Below are 24,212 nucleotides of genomic sequence, written 5' to 3' on the forward strand. Positions count from 1 at the left end.
CCCTTGAAACCATCACCTCATGTCTTTTACTACTTAATCAGAAACCTGTTTCATTCCTCAATACCTGTGTACTGTAATTGCTACAGTGCTGAATGATCCTTTGCATTTCTTCATGAACCAGTTCCACACAACGGAGGCTGGGCTCTTCCAGACGTTTGATCTGCCGTTTGACCAGTAACTCAAATGAAACTTCAGGCACAAACAAAGCAGGACGAGGACCCTAAAAAGATAAAATTATGAGCTCTTATAGCTACATATAATTTTGGTTCTTCCCTAAGGTTAAAATAAATCACATTTTTTGGCATTTTTTCATGAAAAGTACTTCCTAATTTCAAGAATAAGAGCAAAATAACAAACTGTACCATTCATTTAAAAAGATATATGGATTAAAAAATAATCTTTAACCTCATTTCAAAAAATTCTAAAAGTTAAGCATACTCACAGTTGCATTTCTAATGGCAGTCAAAATGTCAATAGTGTTAAGGCCACCGAGAGGGTCAACAGATTCTAAGGTTCGCCCAAAAGTCTCATGGAAAATATAACATATTCGAGCACCACCACATCTGAAAGGCAAGGAAATGTATGATTTCTAGTATTACTAAAAGGGAAAGGCACTACAAACTAGAAGTCTTTCTGTAAGCTTTAAGATGATAGACAACTACATTTAGACCATTTCCATGTATTCTCAACTGTATTATGAACCAATTTCTCTAATCTTTAATGGGGAAAGGAGTCATTTCACAAAAGGCATTCATACATGCATGTGCACGTGCACACACAGAGTAAACTGTACTGTCAGAAAACACCAGTTAACTAAGAACGACTAAACATTTTTCTCTGCTCTAGTTTTCAACTAGACCACGCACTCCTTAAGATATTTTCCAGTGGTCATGTATGGGAGAGTTGGACTATAAAGAAAGCTGAGTGCCAAAGAATTGATGCTTTTGAACTGTGGTGTTGCCGAAGACTCTTGAGAGTCCCTTGGACTGCAAGGAGATCCAACCAGTCCATCCTAAAGGAGATCAGTCCTGGGTGTTCATCGGAAGGACTGATGTTGAAGCTGAAACTCCAATACTTTGGCCACCTGATGCGAAGAACTGACTCACTGGAAAAGACCCTGATGCTGGGAAAGATTGAGGGCAGGAGGAATAGGGAACAACAGAGGATGAGATGGTTGGATGGCATCATTGACTCAATGGACATGGGTTTGGGTGAACTCCGGGAGTTGGTGATGGACAGGGAGGCCTGGCGTGCTGCGGTTCATGGGATCGCAAAGAGTCGGACACGACTGAGCGACTGAACTAATTTCTATTTATTCACAATCTAGAGTAGAGATCAGCGAACTTTTTCTATGAAAGGCCAGTTTCAGGCCTCTGTCACAACACGCCAATTCTGCCATTGAGCACAAAAGCAACCACAGACTGTATGTAAACAAATAAGCATGTTCCTGTAAACTTACACACACTAAAATTTGAACTTTACATATACACTACATAAAAAATTCTTTGAATTTTTTTTCAACCATTTAAAAAATGTAAAAATGATTCTTAGTCAATGGGCTTATCCCTGCTTTAGACAAATTAAATCTCTAGGCCTACATACTGGATACCTTGGTTTCCTGTCTTAATGACTAGAAATGCTGGTATTATCTTTTATGTTTTTCATTCAAGTCCAGTTAAAACTTTACAAATATGGTATATCCCCCCAAATCATTCGTTCTTCTCTATTTTTAACATCACTATTCACTACTTTCTTACAGTAGCAGAAGGTACCAGCCTAACATTATGCTAAGTGAAATAACCCAGACAGAAAAGGAAAAATATTGTATGATTCTCCTTATATGAAATATCTAGAATAGGGAAATGCACATAGACAGAAAGTAAGTCAGAGGTTACCATGGGCTAGGAGAAGAGAGGAAGAGAGGTATCACTGTTTATTTGATACAGAGTTTCTGTTGGGATGATGAAAAATCTTGGAAATAGATACTATTTGATGGTTGTACAATACTGTGAATATACTTAGTAGTATGTATTATACTTTAAAATAGTTAAAATTACCAGTAACTAATCTCTCTGCCTCCAACCTTTACCATCTCCAAAGTTTCCATAATGACCAGAATTACCCCTGTAAAGTGAACTCCTGTGACCAAAATTTTCTCATTTTTTTATAGTAGGAAGCTCTTCAAATTCTGACATATTACACTTTCCACAGTCTTGTTCATCTTAGACACCTTTCCTGCCTTACTTCCTGTTACATCCCATCACTGTACATGCCATTCTCCAAATTTGCCCTGAACTATTCTCTGCTATTCCAAAGCCTAAAATACCTTTCTACTTACTGCTTACGGCCTTCCCCATATTCTATTCACAGCCCAACCCAAATGCATTCCTAACTATGGAGCTCTCCCAATCCTTGAAAGAGATATAAATGGTCCCCTTCAGTGTTCTAATGAGGCTTGATTAGACAATTAAAATCACTGCAGATTAGACAATTACAAAGACATAAATATTCTATGGAGTTAACTCACACAGAAGGCTAACAGGGTCACATGAAAGTACACAGAACTGTACACCCACACACACACATAAAGTATAACTGGTGAAATCTGAATAAACTTTGTGGATTGCACCAAAGTCCATTTTCTTGCTTTGTTATTGTACTACAGATATGCAGGATGTCAGTGCTGGGGGAGGTGGGGTGAAGGGTGAATGGGACCTCTCTGTACATTTATCTGCAACTTGCTAGAAATCTATATTTATTTTTCAAAATTAAAAGGCTTTTTAAAGGTGAGAGTTCAGAGAAATATATTCTTATATATTGCTACTAGTAAAACAATACAATCTACTACTAATATCCCAGGTGGAACTAGTGGTAAAGAACCTGCCTGCCAATGCAGGCGGATTTTAGAGACCTCCTAACAGTAAAGTCATGCTCAAAATTCTCCAAGCCAGGCTTTAGCAATATGTGAACCGTGAACTCCCAGATGTTCAAGCAGGTTTTAGAAAAGGAAGAGGCACCAGAGATCAAATTGCCAACATCCGCTGGATCATGGAGAAAGCAGGAGAGTTCCAGAAAAACATCTATTTCTGCTTCATTGACTATGCCAAAGCCTTTGACTGTGCGGATCACCACAAACTGTGGAAAATTCTTAAAGAGATGGGAATACCAGACCACCTGACCTGCCTCTTCAGAAACCTGTATGCAGGTCAGGAAGCAACAGTGAGAACTGTACGTGGAACAACAGACTGGTTCCAAATAGGAAAAGGAGTACGTCAAGGCTGTATATTGTCACCCTGCTTATTTAACTTATATGCAGAGTACATCATGAGGAACGCTGGGCTGGAAGAAGCACAAGCTGGAATCAAGATTGCTGGGAAAAATATCAATAACCTCAGGTATGCAGATAACACCACCCTTATGGCAGAAAGTGAAGAGGAACTCAAAAGCCTCTTGATGAAAGTGAAAGAGGAGAGTGAAAAGGTTGGCTTGAAGCTCAACATTCAGAAAACAAAGATCATGGCATCTGGTCCCATCACTTCATGGGAAATAGATGGAAAAACAGTGGAAACAGTGTCAGACTTTATTTTTGGGGGCTCCAAAATCACTGCAGATGCTGACTGCCATGAAATTAAAAGACGCTTACTCCTTGGAAGGAAAGTTACGACCAACCTAGATAGTATAATAAAAGGCAGAGACATTACTTTGCCAACAAAGGTCCGTCTAGTCAAGGCTATGGTTTTTCCTGTGGTCATGTATGGATGTGAGAGTTGGACTGTGAAGAAAGCTGATTGCCGAAGAATTGATGCTTTTGAACTGTGGTGCTGGAGAAGACTCTTTAGAGTCCCTTGTACTGCAAGGAGATCCAACCAGTCCATTCTAAAGGAGATCAATCCTGGGTGTTCATTGGAAGGACTGATGCTAAAGCTGAAACTCCAATACTTTGGCCATGAGTTGACTCACTGGAAAAGACTGTGATGCTGGGAAAGGTTGGAGGCAAAGGGGATGACAGAGAATGAGATGGCTGGATGGCATCACTGACTCGATGGACATGAGTTTGAGTGAACTCCGTGAGTTGGTGATGGACAGGGAGGCCTGGAGTGCTGTGATTCATGGGGTCGCAGAGAGTCAGATACGACTGAGCGACTGAACTGAACTGAACTGAACATGTTGGAGGACGTTAGAGATCTAGGTTTGATCCCTGGGTCAGGATGATCTCCTGGAGGTAGGCATGGCAACCCACTCCAATATTGTTGCCTGGAGAATCTCCTGGACAGAGAAGCCTGGTGGACTACAGTCCACAGAGTCGCAAAGAGCCAGACACGACTGAAGCAACTTAGCACGCACTACTAATATAGCAATGATAAAAGACTTTGAGGATGTGATGTACCTTTTGATCTAGTAATTCTACTTCTAGAAATCTACCCTAAGAATTTACTTGGATACATGCTCCAAAGATAGTCCATCACAACATTGTATATATTTGTATATAACTGAAAGCAAACTATCAAGAGTAGGGGACTCATTGAACAAATAAGAGTATATGTCTAAAAAGTAAAATACTATGTAAATCTTAGGGTTGAAAATACAAATATACAATTTCTACTAGCTGTTTGTACAAGTTGATTTAAAGAAATGATTCTGCAGCATCTGATTTTTAAAGATGTGTATTATAGGCATTTATATGTGTTATAAATACATAGGAAAATGTCTAGATTAATGCCAATTTCTGGATGATGGAATTAAAAGTAATTTTATCCTTACACTTTACTCTTTTTACTTATCTGCATTTTTTTATTTTTTCATGAACAATGTTGTTGTCCATATTAAAGAAACAAATGTTTTAAAATTAAAAAATGTTATACCTATCAATTAAAGTCTTGTTTTAAAAAAGAAAAAACCTGAAACTTTACCATGTTTTACATATTTTTACATATTTTACTTACCTATCAGATATCATTCATAATTTCTACAAAATGATATTCCTGTTTTACAGATAATAAATCATAATCAGATAATCTCAAAGTCACTGTAATAAAAGATCTTTATCTTTCTTCTTTAGAAGAAAGGTAGCCAAATCCATAGAGAAATTTCTTACTTACAGCTCTGAAGTTTCAATATATTTTGCAGTTCCTTCAATAGTATTACAATATTCTGTGGCAAATTTGGTAATAAGCTGGAGTAAAGTAGCACTTTTATCATCCACAGGTTCACCATAGCTATTTAGAAGAGACTGATATTGAGCAGCTAGAACATTTATTCTCGTTTTCAACTCTGGTAAGCAATCTCTGATGTGATGCATCAGTAACCTAACAAAAGTTAGAAAGGAAGAATTTTAAAGTAAAATTGTGTACTTTGAAGATCCCAAGCAGCTCAAATTTTAAAAATGTAAATAATGGGGAAACCTGTCAAACAACTTGTCTTGGCAGGAAATAATGCAATTTTAGACTAGACATAAATATTTAGTCTGAAAAAAAAATGACATGAAGGAAACTGTCTTATTAAAATGCCTTTAAATTTGCCTTCAATCCAATAAATGGGAACAACTGCTAGAGAATCACATATAAATTTTAAAAATTTTTCCTGTATTACTACAATTACCTTAAAGAAAATAAGCTACACAGTCTAATTATATCTACATTATTTTGGTTTCTGACTTATCTTTTACAATAGGTACTCAGCATAGTGAAAATCAATCTTGTTAAGATCCATGTCCATCCAGCTTTAATTTATTTAGAGAATAAGCAAAAAGACACAGACACGATTTAGCAACTGGATGACAACAACAGAAGGAAATAGCTTTCACCTAAGTTGTTAATAAATCATCTAGAAAGCTCTTCTAATCCCTTGAATGACCTAATACCATCAGTGGGTATTAAGAATTCAAGGTATACACCTTACATCCTTTTTATGAACAGGACTAGAAGACATCCTAATTAGGACAAGATTATGCAAAAATTATAAATTTTAATTCAGTTCCTGAAATACAAAATGGAAATGAAGTCAACTGCCATCTATTTCTATCATCAAAGTAGAATGACTGTAAATAATTTCATGATTAATGTATTTTAAAAATCACTTGAGCATTTCTAGATTACATGATGAGTTTTAATGCGAACTACCTCAATAAAAGGGTTTCCCAGGTGGCATGTTAGTGGTAAAGAAACCACTTGCCAATGCAGGAGATGTAAGAGACACAAGTTTGATCCCTGGGTTGGGAAGATCACCTGGAGTAAGGAATGGCAACCCACTCCAACATTCCTGCCTGGAAAATTCCTGGACAGAGGAGCCTGGCAGTCTACAGTTCATGGGGCTGCAATGAGTCAGGCATGACTGAGCACACCTCAATATAAATAAATACATTATAAGAACCTACTATAAAAGAAACAAAAAGTGAAATTTTATAGACAAAGCACATTATAAAAATGTAAGGAATTGATAATCAAAGGTCTGATACCTACTGGCAAACCAAAAACATCTCATTTTCCAAAAGGTAAAAAAATGTTACCTGTTTAAAGTCCGGGCAAGATACTTTGTTCCATTTCTATTAGCCAGAGATGGATATTTTTTTTGAAGGAAAGCATATTCATCTCGGATTGAATCAGTTACACTCTTCTTATTGTTAATATCTAGCTGACTCCTAAGGTTGAAAAAATAACAAAACTGTTTCAACTAAAGTAAACTGTGGTACCGAGTACTTTGGCAATATCCGCTGGATTGTGGAAAAAGCAAGAGAGTTCCAGAAAAACATCTGTTTCTGCTTTATTGACTATGCCAAAGCCTTTGACTGTGTGGATCACCACAAACTGTGGAAAATTCTTAAAGAGATGGGAATACCAGACCACCTGACCTGCCTCCTGAGAAACCTGTATGCAGGTCAGGAAGCAACCGTTAGAACTGGACTTGGAACAACAAACTGGTTCCAAATAGGAAAAGGAGTACATCAAGGCTGTATATTGTCACCCTGCTTATTTAACTTATATGCAGAGTACAACATAAGAAACGCTGTGCTGGATGAAGCACAAGCTGGAATCAAGATTGCTGGGAAAAATATCAATAACCTCAGATATGCAGATGATACCACCCCTATGGCAGAAAGTGAAGAACTAAAGAGCCTCCTAATAAAAGTGAAAGAGGAGAGTAAAATATTGGGCTTAAAACTCAATATTCAGAAAACTAAGATCATGGCATCTGGTCCTATCACTTCACAGTAAATAGATGCGGAAACAGTGGCTGACTTTGTTTTTTTGAGCTCCGAAATCACTGCAGATGCTGATTGCAGCCATGAAATTAAAAGATGCTTACTCCTTGGAAGGAAAGTTATGATCAGCCAGGATGGCATATTAAAAAGCAAAGACATTACTTTGCCAACAAAGGTTCGTCTAGTCAAGGCTATGGTTTTTCCAGTAATCATGTATGGATGTGAGAGTTGGACTATAAAGAAAGCTAAGCACCGAAGAATTGATGCTTTTGAACTGTGATATTGGAGAAGACTCTTGAGAGTTCCTTGGAATGCAAGGAGATCCAACCAGTCCATCTAAAGGAGATCAGTCCTGAGTGTTCATTGGAAGGACTGATGCTGAAGCTGAAACTCCAATTCTTTGGCTACTTGATGTGAAGAGCTGACTCATTTGAAAAGACCCTGATGCTGGGAAAGATTGAAGGCAGGAGGAGAAGGGGACAATAGGGGATGAGATGGTTGGATGGCATCACCGACTGAATGGACATGAATTTGGGTAAACTCTGGGAGTTGGTAATGGTCAGGAAAGCCTGGCGTTGTAAAGAGTCAGACATGACTGAGCAACTGAACTGGACTGAAGTAGTTCAGATGGTGGTGAGGAGGATGACAATGATAGCCTAAAATTGATGATGATGGCACCAGGAACTGTCTATAATGCTTGACGTGAACTGTTTTATTTAATTCTCGAAACAATCCCATGCAATAGGTATTGTCTCATTTTATAACAAAATAAGGAAGGCCCAGGGAGATTAATTTACCCAAGGTCACATATTAAGTAATTCAGCCAAGATTCAAACTGTGTGACTTTTAAGTAAGCAATGTTTGAATAACGTAGGCCGCATTATTACCATTAACCACAGTCAAAAGCAGTACTCTTAAGTAACAGGTAAAAATATATGTATCTTAATCAACTGTGTACTTTATCCATGGACAAGAAACTAAATTGGAGAGTAGCCATCTGCAAATACAACACTTTTATAACTTGCTTGCCTTGAAAAGAGATAATGGGAATTAAAAGAGTAGGGGTGAGGGAGAAAGACGTGTGATTAGAAGCAGACAAGTATAAAGACATCAATTAGTAACATTTTCATTTTAAAAGGTTTGAGACCAAAGATGGTAGGAATCATTTAAACCCACATTACACCTAGTTTGTGGATGAACTGGGAGTAGAACCCAGACCTCATGACACTTTCAGTGCTTCCTATTTTATAAAGGTTTTGGACTAAGATCTTCATTTGAATCTGGCTCTGCTTTCGCCAGCCATGTGACTTTGGTGAATGTATCACTTAGTAAGTTTCCTGATTGTAAAACAGACTAATATAATAGCTCTCAGGTATGTTGGGAAGGTTCAAAGAGATACCATTTGCAAATTTCTCACAGCAGAGTGTCCAAAACTTAAGTAGACACTCAATAGTAATTAGTTTCCTGTCCATAACTTTTAATTTCAGCTACCTTTAGGTATTATTAGGATACCTTTAATAAAATGTCTCCCAAGTCACATCCCAGCAATTGCATAGCATCATTAATGCTAGGGGTTACATCAATCCATTAAATACTACCACCTAAAAAACTCTTTCTTGACTGGATGTAAACTAAATAATACTTTTTACTAATACAGTGCCCTCATCTTACATAATAGACAGGGATTTTTTTTAAGCCTAGCCATTAAATTTTTTCCATTTTGTGGCACTGCTTATATATTTTCTGTTTAAAAGTATCTATAGGAGGTTTTAGTGACTCTCTTTCCTTCCTTTAGAGCAACGAATTCTTTAACAATACCAAGATTATAGTAAAAGAGGAAAATATAGGGACACTATCACATTTCAGACTGAATCAAAAACTTTAGGTTTGCTCTGAAATGAGAACGCTGTGATCTTGATTGCTCACCTGTTAACTACTCCAATTATTCCCAGTTTGACCGGTATAACCCTTCCCATCAATACATCCATGGCATCAGTACCTGCATCCATGAGATCAAGTTTAGTGATTACAGCTAGGGTTCTGCGACCTGGTAAATGCAAAAAAGAAAAGAAATGACCCATTAAATTAAGCTTTTAAGTATTAATAAAGGAAAATCCTAATCTATAATCCCATCTAACGTTACCTCTACCATCATTTTGGTAATGTTTTTCTAACCTTTGCTTACAAATACTTTTTAAAACTAATTTTAATCATGTTTAATTTTTAAACTTTTTCACATAATAATTTTTATTAGCTATTTTTTCCTAGCCTGTATAGCAATTTATCCATTTCCATCAAAATTTCTATTTGATACTATAAGTAAAATAGAAGTGCATTATTAGCTAGAGATACTCACTTTAAAAATTAAAAACTCCTCTCTTGAGGGCAGATTCACCTCTGTTAACCAAGCATCTCATTAAAAATTAATATCCGTCCTTACCATCTGGATCTACCTCTCTTGAAATTTTAAGTGCCTCTGATGTTGCCATATCTGTATTAGCAGCCGTGACAGCAAGGATAATGGAATTTGGATTACTGATGAACCGAAGAATGAGCTCTCTGATTTGAAGCTCAATATCTTTAGGTTGATCACCTACAGGCACCTGAACAAAACAGAGATGATGAAGGAACAGGTAATAAAAATCAACTCAGCTTTTTCCCCCCATTTAATCCACAGAATATAGGTGTTACTCCATTTACAGATAATTAAAATGAATTTATATAGTTCAGTGTACATACAAATTTGGTAATATGTATAAGTCTCAAAATGTAACTCCTGCAAATATTAAAGTCTGCCATGTTAAGGATTGGTCAGTGTTAACTGTCTAGAGACAAATTCATTCATTCACTCAATTAGCAAATATTTATTGACAACCTACTATATTTCAGGTACTATTCCATATATCAGATTATGTCACAGTAGTGAATAAGACAAAGACCAAATTTCCTGCCTTCACTGAGTTTTAGTGATAAGAAGGAGGTAATAAACACTTAAATACATAGTATCTAGGTGGTGGTAAGACTATGGAAAAAATAAAACACAGGAGGCTAAGGAATACTTAGGTTAAAGCTTATACTTTAAACTATTATTTTTAATTGGATTATGCTTTTATATTGAGTAATCAGGGAGACCTCACCCAGAGGATGACATTTAAGGGAATGACTGCAAACTGAAAGAGATGAGGGAGAGGTACAGGCAGCTACCTAGGGAATGAACATTTGAACACAAAGGCAGAAGACTGACTGGAGCAAAAGCAATTAGAAGAGTAACAAGAGACAGATCAAGTAGATACTTTAGATTTCTTTAAGAACATAAGCTTTTACTCTGAGTGAAATGGGAAACCTCTAGAAAGATTCTGAGCCAAGGAATTATACAATCTCATTTTCACTTTAACAGTATCACTCTGGCTACTTAGTTAATAAATTATGAGGAAGACCTTTTAGGAGACCATGGTAGTAATCCAGCTGAGATGACAGTGGCTAGCTCAGGATGGTAGAATTTGTAAGACATGACAGAGTTCCGGATATACAGGCACACTGTTTTACTGCATTTTTCAGATTTGGCATTTTTTGCATATTGAAGGTTTGTGTCAACAAGAAAGTCTATTGGAGCCAATTTTTCCAATAGTATTTGCTCACTCTGTGCCTCGGTATCACATTTTAGTAGTTCTTGAAATATTTCAAACCCCACCAGCAGAAAGATGACATCCAACTCACTGAAAGTTCAGATGGTTAGCATTTTTTTTAGAAATAAAGTATTTTTTTAAATTAAGGTATGTACTTTGCTTTATTAGACATAATGCTGTTACACACCTAACAGACTAGAGTACAGCTGATCCTTGAATAACACAGGGTTAAGGAGCACTGACCCCTTCAACTACCTGAAAATCTGCTTTTGACTCCCCAAAAACTTAACTACAAATCCTATTGACTAGAAGCCTTATACCAACAACAGGCAATAACATATATTTTATATGTATTATATACTGTATTCTTACAATAAAGATAAAGAAAATGTTGGTAAGAAAACTGTAAGGAAAATAAATTTACAGTACTGTACTCTGTCAATACTTAAGTATACGTCATCTGTTTACAAGATAGCTCATCTATTAGTACCTACATCAATACTCTTATGATACAAAACACTGTTAGTTGTTATACATTACTGACACTAAATAAAAAAATGAAAAGATTATATGAAAGAGAAATTCATATTTATTGAAAGATATAACAATTCATGCATTGATAATGAAGTAGCAATAAGACTGCTTGATGATAGCCTAGTATAATTGAAATGACTGCTTCACAGTAGCCTAGAATATGCAGCAAAGAATGAATCATTATAAAATATTTATAGATTCCAATGTTGAAGTCATATTCACAATACCACACAGAAACCAATTACCTGTGATGATAGGGTGAAATGCAGTTTCTCCAGTTACAAGTGAAGGCATACTGTACAGTAATATAATTCTTTGAAAGCAAAGTTACAAAACAGTAAAAAAAAAAAAACCTAACACATTATTAATTTTATATTAAATATCACTCCATTATGCCTATGTAGGGCTTTCCTGGTGGTTCAGACAGTAAAGAATCCACCTGTAATGCAGGAGACCTGGTTTGATCCCTGGGTTCAGACGATCCCCTGGAGAAGGGCATGGCAATCCACTGTAGCATTCTTGCCTGGAGAATCCCCATGGACAGAGGAGCCTGGTGGGCTACAGTCCATGGGGTTGCAAAGAGTCAGATGCAACTGAGCGACTAAGCACATGCCTATGTAAGGATAGGCTATTCACTTCAATACAAGTCTTGTACGTGATGTTCTACATAATGAGTACTTAGGCAATGATGACAAAGATGACATAAAAACACACAGTTCTTGCCATATAGTTACTAGATTTCACAAGAAGACACAACAGAACTCGTGATTATTTGCTATTTGTTACGTGGAAGTGGATCACCCTCGTCTTCATATCAAGTAGATAAAAGAAGAAAAGGAGGAGCTGGTCTTGCTATCTCAGGAGTAGCATAGGCAGAAGTGGAGCAGGCCAAAGGGAAGGCAGGAGAGGTAGGCACACTCAGTGTAACTTGATGGAAATACATCATAATTTCTGTCTGATACTTTTTTCACTCCAAAAATGTTTCTGTATGGTTCCATTCCTTCTTCAACCAAATCACAAGTAGTCTTGAATAACTGTAACTTTTCTCACAAAGTGCCTAATGTCATTATGTTTTCCAGTACAGTTTCTTTTAAATCTTCTTTCCCATCATCTGGGCTTCTCAGGTGGTTTAGCAGTAAAGAATATGCTTGCAATGCAGGAGATGCTGGTTCGATCTGTCAGTCAGGAAGATGCCCTGGAGGAGGGAATGGAAACCCACTCAAGTATCCTTGCCTGAAGTATCCTATGGACAAAGGAGCCTGGTAGGCTACAGTGTATAAGGTCACAAAGAGTTGGACACGACTGAAGCGACTGACCACACATGCAACCCCCTCATCTGGCACTGTTTCAGAAGCACTCATCTCCATCAAATCGTCCTCTGTTAATTTCTCTCACGTAGTATCTGCTTTAGCTACTGGATTTCTATGAGATCCATATCTTGAAAGCCTTCACCCATCTAACCCACTTTTTCTTTTTTGGTCGTGTCCACAGTCGCTTTTATGATTTCCTTGACTGGCTCTGTTGTAAATCCTGAAGTCATACATAGCATCTGGACAGTTTTCTCCAGCAGGAATTTATTATTTCAGGCTTCATGGCTTTCACGGCTTTTTCAATAACAACATCTTCAATAGTATAATCCTTTCCAGACTTTCATGATGTTCCATAGGAATGACAATCCTTTCCATACAGCTCCGCATGTAATGAGCCTTAAAGGTCCATATGACCCCCTGATTTAGAGGGTAAATAAGGGACACTGTGTTTGGGGGCAAGTAGACCACTTCAACACCTGTGGCCTGGAGCACAGTCTAATACCAAAAGAACTTTAAGTCAGTCCATTACTGGAAAGGTACTTCCTGACTTCAGGGACAAAGCATTGATGGAACCAATCCAGAAAAAGGGTTATCTGTGTACAGGCCTTCTTGTTGAGCAACCAAAAGACTGGCAGCTGGTGTTTAATCTTTTGCCTTCAAGGATCAAGGGTTAGCAGCTTTATAGATAAGGGAAGTCCCAATCATAACCCCCCTGAATTTGCTCGGAATAGTAGAGCTGGTCTATCCCTTCCTTCTTTGAATTCTGGTGTTCACTTCTCTTCCTTACTAATAAATGTCCTTTGTAGCATTTTTTTTCCAGAATAGGGCACTTTCATCTGCATTAACATTAAAAACTTGTTCAGGCAGATATCCTTTCTCCTTAATGATTTTCTTAATGGCATCTGAGAACTCATCTGCTGCCTCCTATTAACTTGACTTTTTTTAAGGAAAACTTTCTAAAATTATCAAACTATCCTTTGCTGGCAATATATAATCCAGCTTTAGATCATTCACCTTCCTGTTGCTTTAAGTTGTCATATATTAAATACGTTTTTTCTCAAATCATGTTAGAGTCTACAGATATGCCTTTCCTATAGAAATCCTATACCAGATAAAAGCTGAAATTTCAATAAAAAGGCATTTAACATAAAGTGCAAGATTTTCATGCCTCCTGGCATAGCTGTAGCATTGCCTTCATGAATTTCCTTTTTTAAAATGCTTCTTAAGCTGGATTTATCTTGAAATGATGGGCAACCACAGCTGCAGGCCTCAATCTACAGACAGAGTACCATTAAGCATTTTAACTTCTTGTTATGTCATGACTTTTCTCTGCTTGTTGGGAGCACTTCCAACATCACTAGTGACACTTCATATGGGTCTCTTGGTGTTACACTAAACACAATGAAAAAATGCAAGAACCTCAGTTCAGTTCAGTCACTCAGTCACGTCCGACTTGTTGTGACCCCATGGACTGCAGCACCCCAGGCTTCCCTGTCCATTACCAACTCCCAGAGCTTGCTCAAACTTACGTCCTTCAAGTCAGTGATAGCATCCAATGATCTTACCCTCTGTCATCCCCTTCTCCTCCTGCCTTCAATCTTTCCCAGCATCAGGGTCTTTTCCAATGAGTCAGTTCTTTGCATCAAGTGGCCAAAGTGTTGGAGTTTCAGCTTCAGCATCAGTCCTTCGAATGAATATTCAGGACTGATTTCCTTTAGGATTGACTGATTTGATCTCCTTGCAGTCCAAGGGACACTCAAGAGTCCTCTCCAACACCACAGTTCAAAAGAATCAATTCTTTAGCGCTCAGCTTTCTTTGTTTCCTTATCTGCCATGAAATGATGGGACTGGAAGCCACGATCTTAGTTTTTTGAATGTTGAGTTTTAAGACAGCGTTTTACTCCCTTCTCACTTTCATCAAGAGGCTCTTCAGTTCCCCTTCGCTTTCTGCCATAAGGGTGGTGTCATCTGCATATCTGATGTTATTGATATTTCTCCCAGCAATCTTGATTCCAGCTTGTGCTTCATCCAGCCAAGCATTTCGCATGATGTACTCTGCATATAAGTTAAATAAGCAGGGTGACTGTATATAGCCTTGACGTACTCCTTTCCTGATTTCGAACCAGTCCATTGTTCCATGTCTGGTTCTCACTGTTGCTTCTTGACCTACACACAAATTTCTCAGGAGGCAGGTCAGGTGGTCTGGTATGCCCATCTCTTTCAGAATTTTCCAGTTTATTGTGATCCACACAGTCAAAGGCTTTGGCATAGTCAATAAAGCAGAAGTAGATGTTTTTTTGGAACTCTATTGCTTTTTTCTATTATCCAATGGATGTTGGCAATTTGATCTCTGGTTCCTCTGCCTTTTCTAAATCCACCTTGAACATCTGGAAGTTCACAGTTTATGTACTGTTGAAGCCAGGCTTGGAGAATTTTGAGCATTACTTTACTAGCATGTGAAATGACTGCAATTGTGCAGTAGTTTGAGCTTTCATTGACATTGCCTTTCTTTGGGACTGGAATGGAAACTTTTTCCAGTCCTGTGGCCACTGCTGAGTTTTCCAAATTCGCTGGCATATTGAGTGCAGCACAATATCACAGCCTTTGAGGATTTGAAATAGCTCAACTGGAATTCCATCACCTCCACTAGCTTTGTTCTTAGTGATGCGTCTTCCTAAGGCCCACTTGACTTTGGACTCCAGGATGTCTGGCTCTAGGTGAGCATTTTATAGTGTTACACTAAACAAGATGAAAAACATGCAAGAACCTTAAGAGATCACATTTTATTGTGATATGCAATTTACTGGAGTGATGAACTACTCAGAGATGATTTGCATCACACAACATTTTGGGATACTCAACAACACTTGAGCTCAGTGCAACAGGAATAGAGGGTGGCTATGAAATTATTACATTAGTACAGTATGTACTACAGCCAATCGTATGAAGTTATGACTAAATAATGCATCTTCACATTTTTTTACATTTCTTTCTACTTAAAGCACCATGTATAGTCTATGTCTGTGTGTGTAGGTTTTGATAAATTTTAACTTTTTACACTAGATTTGTATATTAATTTTTATTAATCTTTTTCAGTTGTTCTAGGCTATGCAGTTGTCTGCAAGTTTTTTCAAACTGTTATAAATCTTCAAAAAATTTTCGAATATATTTATTGAAAAAAATTCACATATCACATATAAGTAGACCCATGCACGAACTGTGCAGTATAAACATAACTGTTATATGCACTGGATAAACAAAAGAATTTGTATATTTGTTTTACTGTGATACTTAGTTCACTGCAATATTCACTTACTGGGATGGTCTGGAACCAAATTTGAAATATCGCACATATGCCCGTATGTTAAGTTAAGGAAAGCTAACAGGATAGGCTAACAGGGTAAGTAGGGTGTAGGATAAGAAATGTCAAGGATGACTACAAACTTTTTGGCTAAGCAACTGGTACGACAGAGTTGCCATTTATTGAGATGGGAGAGACTACAGAAAGACCAAGTCAGGTTGAGGGACAGATCAGGCATTTGGTATTAGACACATCATGTTTTAAATTTGTACATGTATATGTCAAGTAGACATACAAGATGAATATATAAGTCTGGCAATATTTGAATGCTGTCAGCATACAGATACTCATATCTAAAGTCATAAGACTGGATGAAATCATTAAGACGTTAAGTGTACCCCCTTGATAAGATGTCCAAAAATTAAGCTATGGGATACTCACTGTTTAGACATTGAGAAGATAAGTAATCAGCAAAAGAGACTGAGAAGGAGTGGCTGGTAAGATCAGAAATAATCCTCTAGAGTGTGGTGACCCGGAAGCTGAGTAAAGAAAAGTGTTTCAAGGGGAAAGGAGGGCTCAACTATGTCAAATGCTGCTAAAAGATCAAGATAATTGCAAAAAAAAAAAAAAAAAGGCTGATTATTCCATACGAGGTTAAGGAAAAACTATGTTGTTTGTTCAGATAAAATCAAACATGACCACATCCACAATGAGTAACAACTATTTTTACCTTGGTCATTCCTGGCAAATCCACAAGTGTCAGATTGACAACATTGGGTGAAAAAATCTTAAGATGAATTGGTTCAGGGCTTACTCCCTAAAAATAAATTTTAAAATATTATATTAAAATAACATTAAAATGTCATTGATATAAAAATGCTAAAGTAAAACCTCATTTCAAGTATTATACATTCGATGCTTTTAAATGTTAAACCATAATCTCCAAAGCATTTCAATAATCAAAACCTAATGAAACATATAGAAAATAAGGCAGCCTGCCATAGGTTATAATCCTATCCAACCTTATATTATTAATATATACAATTTATTTCCTGTTACTTCACATTCTTTTCTCCTGATTCTCAGCAGATAACATTTCTTAAATATGTTTAATAGACTCAGTGCTGAACAAAAGAACAATGTATCACTATCCAAATTTATTAGGTTCTTGAATTCAGAGTGAGACATAGGTAACAAGTAATCCAAACCAGGGAAATAGGGCAGCAGTAACTTCATTCAGATATGACCTAAACCAAATCCCTTATGATTATACAGTGGAAGTGAGAAATAGATTTAAAGGACTAGATCTGATAGATAGAGTGCCTGATGAACTCTGGACGGAGGTTCGTGACATTGTACAGGAGACAGGGACCAAGACCATCCCCATGGAAAAGAAATGCAAACAAGCAAAATGGCTGGTCTGCGGAGGCCTTACAAATAGCTGTGAAAAGAAGAGAAGCGAAAAGCAAAGGAGGAAAGGAAAGATATAAGCATCTGAATGCAGAGTTCCAAAGAATAGCAAGGAGAGATAAGAAAGCCTTCCTCAGGGATCAATGCAAAGAAATAGAGGGAAACAACGGAATAGGAAAAACAAGAGATCTCTTTAAGAAAATTAGAGATTCCAAGGGAACATTTCATGCAAAGATGGGCTCGATAAAGGAGAGAAATGGTATGGACCTAACAGAAGCAGAAGATATTAAGAAGAGGTGGCAAGAATACAGAGAAGAACTGTACAAAAAAGATCTTCACGACCAAGACAGTCACGATAACGTGATCACTGACCTAGAGCCAGACATCTTGGAATGTGAAGTCAAGTGGGCCTTAGAAAGCATCACTACGAACAAAGCTAGTGGAGATGATGGAATTCCAGTTGAGCTATTTCAAATCTGGAAAGATGATGCTGTGAAAGTGCTGCACTCAATATGCCAGCAAATTTGGAAAACTCAGCAGTGGCCACAGGACTGGAAAAGGTCAGTCTTCATTCCAATCCCAAAAAAAGGGAATGCCAAATAATGCTCAAACTACCGCACAATTGCACTCATCTCACATGCTAGTAAAGTCATGCTCAAAATTCTCCAAGCCAGGTTTCAGCAATATGTGAACCGTGAACTCCCAGATGTTCAAGCAGGTTTTAGAAAAGGAAGAGGCACCAGAGATCAAATTGCCAACATCCACTGGATCATGGAGAAAGCAAGAGAGTTCCAGAAAAACATCTATTTCTGCTTCATTAACTATGACAAAGCCTTTGACTGTGTCGATCACAATAAACTGTGGAACTTTCTGAAAGAGATGGGAATACCAGACCACCTGACCTGCCTCTTCAGAAACCTGTATGCAGGTCAGGAAGCAACAGTTAGAACTGGACATGGAACAACACACTGGTTCCAAATAGGAAAAGGAGTACGTCAAGGCTGTATATTGTCACCTTGCTTATTTAACTTATATGCAGAGTACATCATGAGGAACGCTGGGCTGGAAGAAGCACAAGCTGGAATCAAGATTGCCGGGAGAAATATCAATAACCTCAGATATGCAGATGACACTACCCTTATGGCAGAAAGTGAAGAGGAATTAAAAAGCCTCTTGATGAAAGTGAAAGAAGAGAGTGAAAAGGTTGGCTTGAAGCTCAACATTCAGAAAACAAAGATCATGGCATCTGGTCCCATCACTTCATGGGAAATGGAAAAACAGTGGAAACAGTGTCAGACTTTATTTTGGGGGGCTCCAAAATCACTGTGGATGCTGATTGCAGCCATGAAATTAAAAGACGCTTACTTCTTGGAAGGAAAGTTATGACCAACCTAGATAGCATATTAAAAAGCAGAGACATTACTTTGCCAACAAAGGTCCGCCTAGTCAACGCTATGGTTTTTCCCATGGTCATGTATGGATGTGAGAGTTGGACTGTGAAGAAAGCTGATAGCTGAAGAATTGATGTTTTTGAACTGTGGTGCTGACTGTGGTGCTGGAGAAGACTCTTGAGAATCCCTTGGACTGCAAGGAGATCCAACCAGTCCATTCTAAAGGAGATCAATCCTGGGTGTTCATTGGAAGGACTGATGCTAAAGCTGAAACTGCAATACTTTGGCCACCTCATGCGACAAGTTGACTCACTGGAAAAGACTCTGATGCTAGGAAAGGTTGGGGGCGGGAGGAGAAGGGGACGACAGAGAATGAGATGGCTGGATGGCATCACCGACTCTGTGGACATGAGTTTGAGTGAACTCCGGGAGTTGGTGATGGACAGGGAGGCCTGGCATGCTATGATTCATGGGGTCGCGAAGAGTCGGACACGACTGAGCGACTGAACTGAACTGAACTGAACTAAAAGGTAACCTACCCAGAGTTCAATAACAAATTTAGTCAATCACTCAAACAGAGACAAATATCTTGAATAGGCATAAAGAAATTAACATGGCTCCAAAAATGCCTTTGGTTCAGGAAAACCTTTCCAACAGTATCCAGCAGATAAAAGGACTCAATAAATATATATTTTTTAATATTAGCAGTCAGCTCAGGCCCAGTTGTGCAATTAAATGTACCCATTGAAGAATGGAGGTAACACAAAGGGAAGGGAACAGAAAGGTAGTAAGAATAAAAAAAGAAGACAGAGAAAATAGAAGCATTTAAAGAAGGCATTGACAGTGCCTCCTTTAAATGTGCCTCATTTACCATATAATGGTATCTGAGACTTCTAAATTCTTAGAATCTTAGAAAACAATTCAGTTGCTAACATTTCTTTTCATTTTCACTGAAGAAAAAAAAAACACCTTGCTTTGCCTCTCTTTGCTTTCATAAGTAAATCTCGATTTACTCAGGTAAGAAAAAGAGCTCTTCAAAATAAATGTATCTTGTAAGCTGTATATTGCTTCTTGAGTTAGAGTACAATCAATCCAGCAGAAAAAAATAACACTGTAGAAAGTATTAAATAGAAAAGCTATATAATAAAGTGATATATACAAGATCAAGAATAAACATCTAAATGAAATACCTGTTTGTATATGAAAGCTCTAAGAAACAAAAGTGGTTTTATATGAAGTTTTTATATATTTGAGAAAATACTTCATTAGTTTAAAAAACCAGAATACCCTTAATGATAAATTTACTGACGGTTACACTTTCCAGCTCTAAAAAGATGCCTACCTTATTATTTCCTGAAATCCTTTCTGTTTCATTTTCAATTTCTTGTCGAATTTCATCAAAATCTGTGTAAAGCTAAAAATTATTGAAACAAAAAATATATTCAAAATAAGATTTAAAAAGTTCCTAGAGGGCTTTGATAAATTTCAAGGATGTCTATGGATCTGCTTCAGAGAATTAATAAACAAATTCTAATATACACAAATATCATTATGAGCCAAAGAGTCAGAGTTTATATGAGTTTTCAAAGCTGCTTGAGCCTACAACAGTTAAGAGTCTCCAAATTAGAGAGAATAAGGCTCAATTTAAAATGTTTTCCAAATAAACTATTATGGTTAGAAATGTTACTAAGGTAAGATTTATTTTTCAAGAACTGCTTCAAGATAACAGTGCTACACTGCCAATCATAAGAAAACTAAATTATCAGTTACGTGTACCAAAAAAAAAAAAAAAACGTTTTCAACATGTTACTTCTTCAACATATTTTTGTATGATTACCTTATTTTTGGTGTGAAGAAATTTACCCCATTCTTCTGCTTCAACCCCTGGAAAAAGAGAAACTTCACTTATTGAAAACTATGGAAATTAGTTAGGAATTAAAAAGACAGTACAGTATTATTTGTTCCTACTTTGCCACAAACTATAAGCTTATATTTGAAATCTAGATTTTAACTAATAAAACTGTTCACCTCTCCTCATATTATAATAAAATATGTACATAAAATACTTTACATTTTTGTGGTATCTAAAACTTTTTATTTGAGCAAGTAGATATAAAGTGTATTTTAAAAAGACCTTAACCCATATATTAAATGACTCATTACAATTCTATAAAATGAACAACTCCTTCTAATCCATTATGTGTTCAGTTAAAATTGTTTCTTCCAAGAATCCTCCACATGTAGTTCAACAGACTCTGGTTCTGTATTTAGTATAATTTAGAGCAATGGCCAATTAAGTATTAGATTATATTTAATTGTTCATTTTCATCCAATCTGGGACCTGTCTTTTTTTCTTTTGAACTTTTTATTTTGTATTAGGGTACAGCCGATTAACAATGTTGTGATGTTTTCAGGTGAACAGAAAAGGGACTCAGCCATACATATACCGTATCCTTTATTTTTAAATATCTTACATATAAAAACAATTTTATTTGATGAAAATACTCAAGCTAATGGCTAAAAAAAGAACACTTACGAATCATACTGAATAATCATGCAAAAAGCATATATTGTAGACTTACACACAACTCAAGGTAAAAATTTGCAATATGTCAACAAAATAGCTAATTTTTTGTTCTGTTTTCTCATTTTTCATTTTAATTCAGTTTACTGTTGGCAACCCATCAAGTCACAATTTGCTGTTACTTTAAAGAGCTCTCAGTAGCATGAAGGTATTCTGTATGCATTTTCAAGGTGATTTTTTTCCCCTAGGAATAAGATTATGTTTTCCCTTGGAATTGAAAGTAGGAAAGAAATGAAATGGCAAGGGGTGGGAGATTGGGGGAACCTGGCATGTATACTGTATGGAATTGCTACTCGGCAGTAGCTTCCAATAGGTCTGTTTCTCTTGCACTTGCTGAAAAAAGGAAAAAATTATTCATTTTAGGTACTGTTTTGAGTGGCCTAAGACTTGGAGAGCAAGTTTTGCTCTAATTTTTCCAGAGAAGCTAGAATGTAGAAAAATAAACTTCACCTCCTCCAAGCACAGCTATTCTGCTTTTGTCAAATTCACAGTTTTAAATGTTTTAATGATTAACACATATCAGCCACCTGATATCAAAATAAAAATGACTGTAAGATATTCAAATAAATATTTATGGAGGAAAAGGTGGAGCAGCTTCTTTGGTGGGTAAAGGTAACAAAACTGGATCCTTTTTGCAAATCAAATGCTCACCTACTTGAAGCTTAGTACCTTCTTCCAAGAAGTCTCATTGGAGGATTGGAATAATCTAAGTGAACAGAACTCAGAGGCAAGTACTATATACCAAAGGGTTTTTTTAAATTTACCTTATCATATAGAAGAGGTCTGGCTTCACAAGCATGTTTTTAAAAATAAAAATAAAATAAATTACATTCACCAAAAACAGCCTGCATTGTGATGCAATGCCAAAAGGTAACAAGAACCACTAACACCTGCAATCAATCAATGTGGATAAGCAAATAAAAAATGGAAGAAAAAAAAAATGCACACAGCCTGTAAGAGTACAAAAGCACACATGCAGGCATAATAGGAAAAGAAGGGCCAAAAACAAATGGATAAAGGAAACCTTTAGAAAGGTGTCTTGAGTTTTTCCATGTAGCAGGGTCTGTAGTCAAAGAGAAATAGCACAGAATGAGAAGTTTAGTGCTTATCCCTAATATTTCAAACCTTTCTAAAAAATCAAATGTGCAAGAACCTGAACACATTTCAAATGCATTCAGTTATTCCAAATTTACAACTGTAAACTTTCCATTACAATTAGTTATAATTAGAGGGATGTATATAATATTTTAAATGGCATAAATGAAGTATATTGAGTGTAATAATTTATTTTCTATTACATTAATTTTATCACCTCTGGTTTCTAATTCTAAGTGGATTGAAACTAATTTACTATTCAGAAATTTGCTGATAACTACAGGAAAAGATAAATTACCTAATAAAAAAAATCTACAAAACATATCAAATACATCTTGAAAGTAATACAACCTTGAAAGTAAATATGAAAGTACCCTAATTGCTAAGACTGAACTTAACAGGGGTTTATTTTCTCTGAAATATATAATAAATTTAACAAAAACAGTTTTGGTATTCAGTCAGCATGCTACCTTCGGATTTAGTCTAAAATGAGATCTGAGGACATACATGAAGTTCAAAGTTCACACTAAACCACTTGAAAACAGCTTTTGTTTTTAATAAGGTATTATCAGAAAATTCTTTTACATTGGCAGAAGTGGGGAGCAAGATGAGAAATACTATAAATCTATATATTGACACCTAAATTATATTATGTAGTTGGCAGAATGATCTCGTTAAATAAATTTTCCTGATAATTAAATTATACTAGTAAATATGTAAATATTTTGTAAGAGTTTAGCCAGTTTTGATGGACCTATCCATGTTATGTTAGAATCCACTGCTCTTAAACTTTACCTATTAATAGTAACTTAGGTCTTTGTTACATAATAAAGCCATTTATATATAGACAACAAATCCCTGTACAAAACGGTTAGAGACTAATTTTTTCTTTTTTGAAATTCTCCTGTTTTCCTCCCCTTTCTCCTCTATGGTTGCCAGGCTGCCAAACAGTTCATACTTTTCTGGCTATCTCTTGCTTCATTGTTTCTAATTTCCTCTAGAATAGAGTGATTTGTGATAAGGCAGAATTGTTTATCCTGAGGATAAACAGGCTCTAATGATAAGTTACAAGAACTACCCTAATTATTAATAAAATACATGATATTTAGTACTCAAAATTTACAAAATCTATTTGTGTTCTGGGTGGCTGAGTTGTCATTTTAAGTATTATGTTTTTTAATATAAAAAATAAGCACTAAGTTTGGGGAAAAAAATATATATATACATAAGTAAAGATATGCAGATTTATTGACCTACCACCACCAATAAGAGATGTCAATGAAACAAAGTGAACAATACAAACAGATAACAAGAACTGACACCTCTACAGTTGTAAAATGTACACCCTTTCTAGAAATATTGCCCACGTACTCTGAGAGAAAAGATATCATCTGCCCTTTCCAAGGTGACTGAAAAAAATTAAAAGTTAAAAGAAACAGACATCATCATACAGTTTCTTGAAGTTTTGGTTTAAAGTATTTGGTAAATTTGATGATATTAGCAAGATTGAAATTTTTGAATAATTATTCTATACATTTAAAATTGGACCATAAATTAGCCCAAAATGATTAAATTCAAGGTTCAGAATTTCAATAATAAAGAAATATTATAGAAATGCAAAGTGATAAATAACATACCAAGAAGCTACCTAATATAATCAAATAACTTTTACATATCTTCTGGCATCCTACTCAAAAATATTACTTGTAACATCTACAACTTCATTAATCTGCTTCAGTGATTAACTTTCTATAGTCCTTGTA

At 36.3% G+C, this 24,212-nt stretch overlaps 1 protein-coding gene across 8 annotated transcripts in view; it reads right to left on the reverse strand.

Annotated features, from left to right (window-relative positions):
• Window positions 1–24,212, reverse strand: part of DNM1L (dynamin 1L) — a 67,113-nt gene that overhangs the window by 11,381 nt on the left and 31,520 nt on the right. For 4 of the 8 annotated variants that reach the window (XM_055394142.2, XM_055394138.2, XM_055394143.2 and 1 more), the window contains exons 3-12: window positions 22,379–22,417; window positions 20,608–20,654; window positions 20,113–20,184; window positions 16,700–16,786; window positions 9,639–9,801; window positions 9,125–9,245; window positions 6,506–6,637; window positions 5,100–5,306; window positions 443–563; window positions 65–220 (exon numbers count right to left, since the gene is read on the reverse strand). In XM_055394142.2, the coding sequence (XP_055250117.1) occupies window positions 65–220; window positions 443–563; window positions 5,100–5,306; window positions 6,506–6,637; window positions 9,125–9,245; window positions 9,639–9,801; window positions 16,700–16,786; window positions 20,113–20,184; window positions 20,608–20,654; window positions 22,379–22,417 (1,145 nt within the window). The remainder of the gene's footprint in view (window positions 1–64; window positions 221–442; window positions 564–5,099; window positions 5,307–6,505; window positions 6,638–9,124; window positions 9,246–9,638; window positions 9,802–16,699; window positions 16,787–20,112; window positions 20,185–20,607; window positions 20,655–22,378; window positions 22,418–24,212) is intronic. The other 4 variants (XM_055394144.2, XM_055394141.2, XM_055394140.2 and 1 more) reach the window with 1 other exon arrangement.

This window comes from Moschus berezovskii, chromosome 6, assembly GCF_049115385.1.
Source record: "Moschus berezovskii isolate FMDL1 chromosome 6, NW_MosBer_1.0, whole genome shotgun sequence".
Taxonomy (NCBI): Eukaryota; Metazoa; Chordata; class Mammalia; order Artiodactyla; family Moschidae; genus Moschus; species Moschus berezovskii.